Raw genomic sequence first — 3,470 nt, 5'->3', positions numbered from 1 at the left:
TTATTTGGATCCAACAAATTACAGGCTACCTCAATCACACCTTCACCATGTGCAAGTGCCATGGCCTGTACAGAGGGAAGTCCACCACCTCTTCCACTGACCCGTTTGGCAATTCTGCGAACAGCATTAATATCAGAAGACAATAGAGGGATGTTGTAGTTATCAACCCAATTGGTGGCTCCAATGACTGCAACACCCTTTGCTGATGTTACTTGAGAAGGGCCACTATCAGGTTTCAGTGGTAAAGAGTCTGATTTTAGTCCCCCAATCCACCGATTTTCGCTAGAATTTGGCTTAAAATAACCAAATACTCTTCTGATTGAATCAAGTGTCCTCCCCTCCTCATGAGCTGCTCCATATAGATAGGTGGGAACTGCAAAAACATATACAATTGGCAGTTCTATAGTCACCTTATCAGCATTACTTATCAAACTAATTCTATACAGATAAGGAAACATCTGAACAAAATGAAACTTGGTAGCTAAGAAGAATTAACCATGAATGCATGATTTTTCAGCAGCATAAAAACAGAATGGGGTTCAGGAAGTTTATTTCTGCACAAAACTAAAGAGGTTATTTGATTTTCCCATGTATAGAAATCTTGAAGATTAACTCAATACTAGAGTTGGTTATCCCAATATTCGGCACAGCCTGAAAAGCTGTAATGCTTATGCCACCAATTTAGTAAAGAAGTATCTTTGAGAAATGTTTGGATGTATAATGTGATAGCAGAAGTATAGAGCTGATAAGCTACCAGAACCCGGCACATGTCACTTTTGGGGTGTGGTGGACTTTTATGTATTTTGGGCAAAGGTTCTATATGCAAAAGTATAAGTGCTGGAGAGTTCTTAAATAGTCATTTAGACTCTACAACCTATCATGTAGTGCGTGAATCAATTGATTCATAGTTATTGTTTAATCAGTCTCTCAAGTTCGAGTCTTAGATATTATACTAGTGATATTATTTAAGGGAGAACTTTGACAGAATAGTCCTATACAGAAACATAGATTTGGCCTCTACCTCCATAGAAAGTTAGATACTATAAACCTATAACTGTTCTCATAATATTTTTATCTTAAGCATCTGCACATTACCTTGCCAGTAGTGTATACAAACTTCTGATTCAGCATAACACAAGTCAATCAATATTGAAGACTCTCAACACATACATTATATGCCACTAACCTTGAAGATTAGAACCCATATCCGTGGCTAAACACCTAGCAGTGGTAGCTGCTTGATCCAAGGAAGCATCAAGCAAGGGGTGAAAACAAATGTGGTCCACGACACCAAGTCGAGGATGAGTCCCAGAGTGCACATCAAAATCAATGGTGTCAAAAGCAGCCTTAACCATTGCTAACACAGCATCTGCCAGGTGAGATGGCCCTGAAACACCCATTTCAGAGACAAGGGTGTAACCAACTCTGTTGTAGGCCACATCCTCGAACTTGTTGATTATGGGAGCCAAAGGGAAAAGCGTGGAAGCTCGTTCTATTGATTCTAACGCAATTCTGTTCCTGCTCTCTGATATGTACACCTTGCAGCAACCCACAACGGATTTCAACATGTTTCTTCACAATCAACATTCATCACCACTTACTTGATGTGAGTGAAACAACAAAAATCTCTTACCTTTAGACATGTTCCCACAATCCATTTTCGACCACAATCCCAACAACAAAAACAAAACCTTATCTCGGATATTTTTTTTAAAACATGATTTACGACATCGAAGAGTAAAGACACGTAGAGAAGGTAATTCTGGTGGATATGTTAATCTCCAACACAGAAAATGCCAAAATCCGAGAGAATTACAAGATGGTACACCCAAATGGCATTCGATTGAGATTTAGTGTTCTACTAACCAAATGAGATAGATATCATGAAAGGGGGAAAAAAACAACGAACAACTGCAACAACAAAACCTTCGAATACCCGTTTTCAGTTCAAGACAGGGAACCGAACAAAGGAACCTCGATTTTCAGTTCAAGTATGTTTTCTTTTTTTTCAGAATATAGGAACTAGTGGTTGTGGGCTAATAATAATGTAGAAAATAGCCCAAACTGTTAAGTACTAATCGCACCCCAATGTACTCTAGATATGCTACTACAACGAATTAATTCCAAATCCAAGGATGAAAAGTTTAAATTATATTGATATCTACTTCATAGTAAATATTTCATTTGGAATGAAAATATAAGATTATTTTTATTTATTTCAGTAGAACTACATTAAAAAAACGTTGATAAAAACTATTGTTATGAAAGTAATGTTATACTCCATCTTTCCAATTGTTTTTGCATTTCCATAATCCTTTGCAAATGCCATATTTGCTCTAACTACGGATTTGACCTGAGTATACGTAAAGGGTAAATATTTTTCACACCTTTTCCGGTCGTGCAATTGGTTGAAGGAAAGGAAAAAAAAAATGGAAAAGAGATATAAGAAAATGAAGATTTAACCAATAATTTTTACACAGAGACGTAGAGATAGAATGCAGAGACAGTAAAATAATGTTGTTTTCACGTAATATTCTCACAACACATCTTGAAATTCCAAATACTTTTTATTTATTACAATGTATGACATTGTTTGATACAATATTTTTTTTAAAAAAAATTACATATAAATTCAATAAACATATCATCTACAATGTATTTGTCCAGCTCTATCTAAAGAGAGATGACTCTCAATAAAATAGGGAGGATCTTCAAAAAGTTTAACACCATCGTCAGAACACAATGATAATGCATGTTTGGCAAGACTATCCGCAGCTGAGTTCACTTCCCTAAACACATGATTCCAATAAATCTTATTAGCAGTCTTAGTCATCCGAATGATTGAAGAGATGACATTTTCACTTGTATCATCATAATTCTTTTCTTTAGCTAGTGTGGTGGTAATGGTCTCAATAGCAAATTTAGAATCACTCTCAACAATCAAGTTTTTGTACCCCTTCAATATGGCTGCTTTGATTCCAATCTTTATTGCCTCTAATTCAGCCATCAAAGCTGAGGAATTTTTCAAGCCACTAGAGAAACCAAAAACAAATTTCCCTTCAGAATTCCTCACAACTCCTCCTGCACCTCCTTTATTTCCATGGACAGTGAAGGCTCCATCACAGTTAATCTTCACAAATCCTTCAATAGGTGGTACCCACCATATTAATCTTGTAAGTCTTGAATTGTCTTCCTATCAAATGTTGCACAAGTTCATACAAATTAAAGTTAAAAAAAATGGCATATACATCATACTTTAGTAAAAAGGTAAATAATGTACCTTTTGCGTGCTAACACAAATTTCCTTTGAATTGGACCATGAATGTAAATTTCGACATTGGTCACCGTACCTACAGTTACCACTTATCCAGTATTTACATGTAGTTGATGACAAACCAATTTGAGCAAGAGTTCTTGGCAATGTCTTCTTATACAAAACACTTAGATTATATTTGTCGCATCCTCCGAGT

General features: G+C 36.0%; 1 protein-coding gene across 1 annotated transcript; it reads right to left on the bottom strand.

The window, feature by feature from the left end:
- Positions 1-2,010, bottom strand: LOC106754471 (formimidoyltransferase-cyclodeaminase; the record flags this gene model as incomplete). Its single annotated transcript, XM_014636488.2, is given in 2 exon segments — positions 1-373; positions 1,187-2,010. Coding segments are annotated over 2 exon segments (755 nt in total), but the record flags the coding sequence as incomplete, so codon positions are not given.
- Between the last annotated feature and the right edge of the window lie 1,460 nt (positions 2,011-3,470).

The sequence above is a fragment of the Vigna radiata genome, unplaced genomic scaffold (genome assembly GCF_000741045.1).
Source record: "Vigna radiata var. radiata cultivar VC1973A unplaced genomic scaffold, Vradiata_ver6 scaffold_1005, whole genome shotgun sequence".
Classification (NCBI taxonomy): Eukaryota; Viridiplantae; Streptophyta; class Magnoliopsida; order Fabales; family Fabaceae; genus Vigna; species Vigna radiata.
Note: the sequence above shows the minus strand (reverse complement) of the source record. Positions and strands in the feature narration are given on the sequence as shown.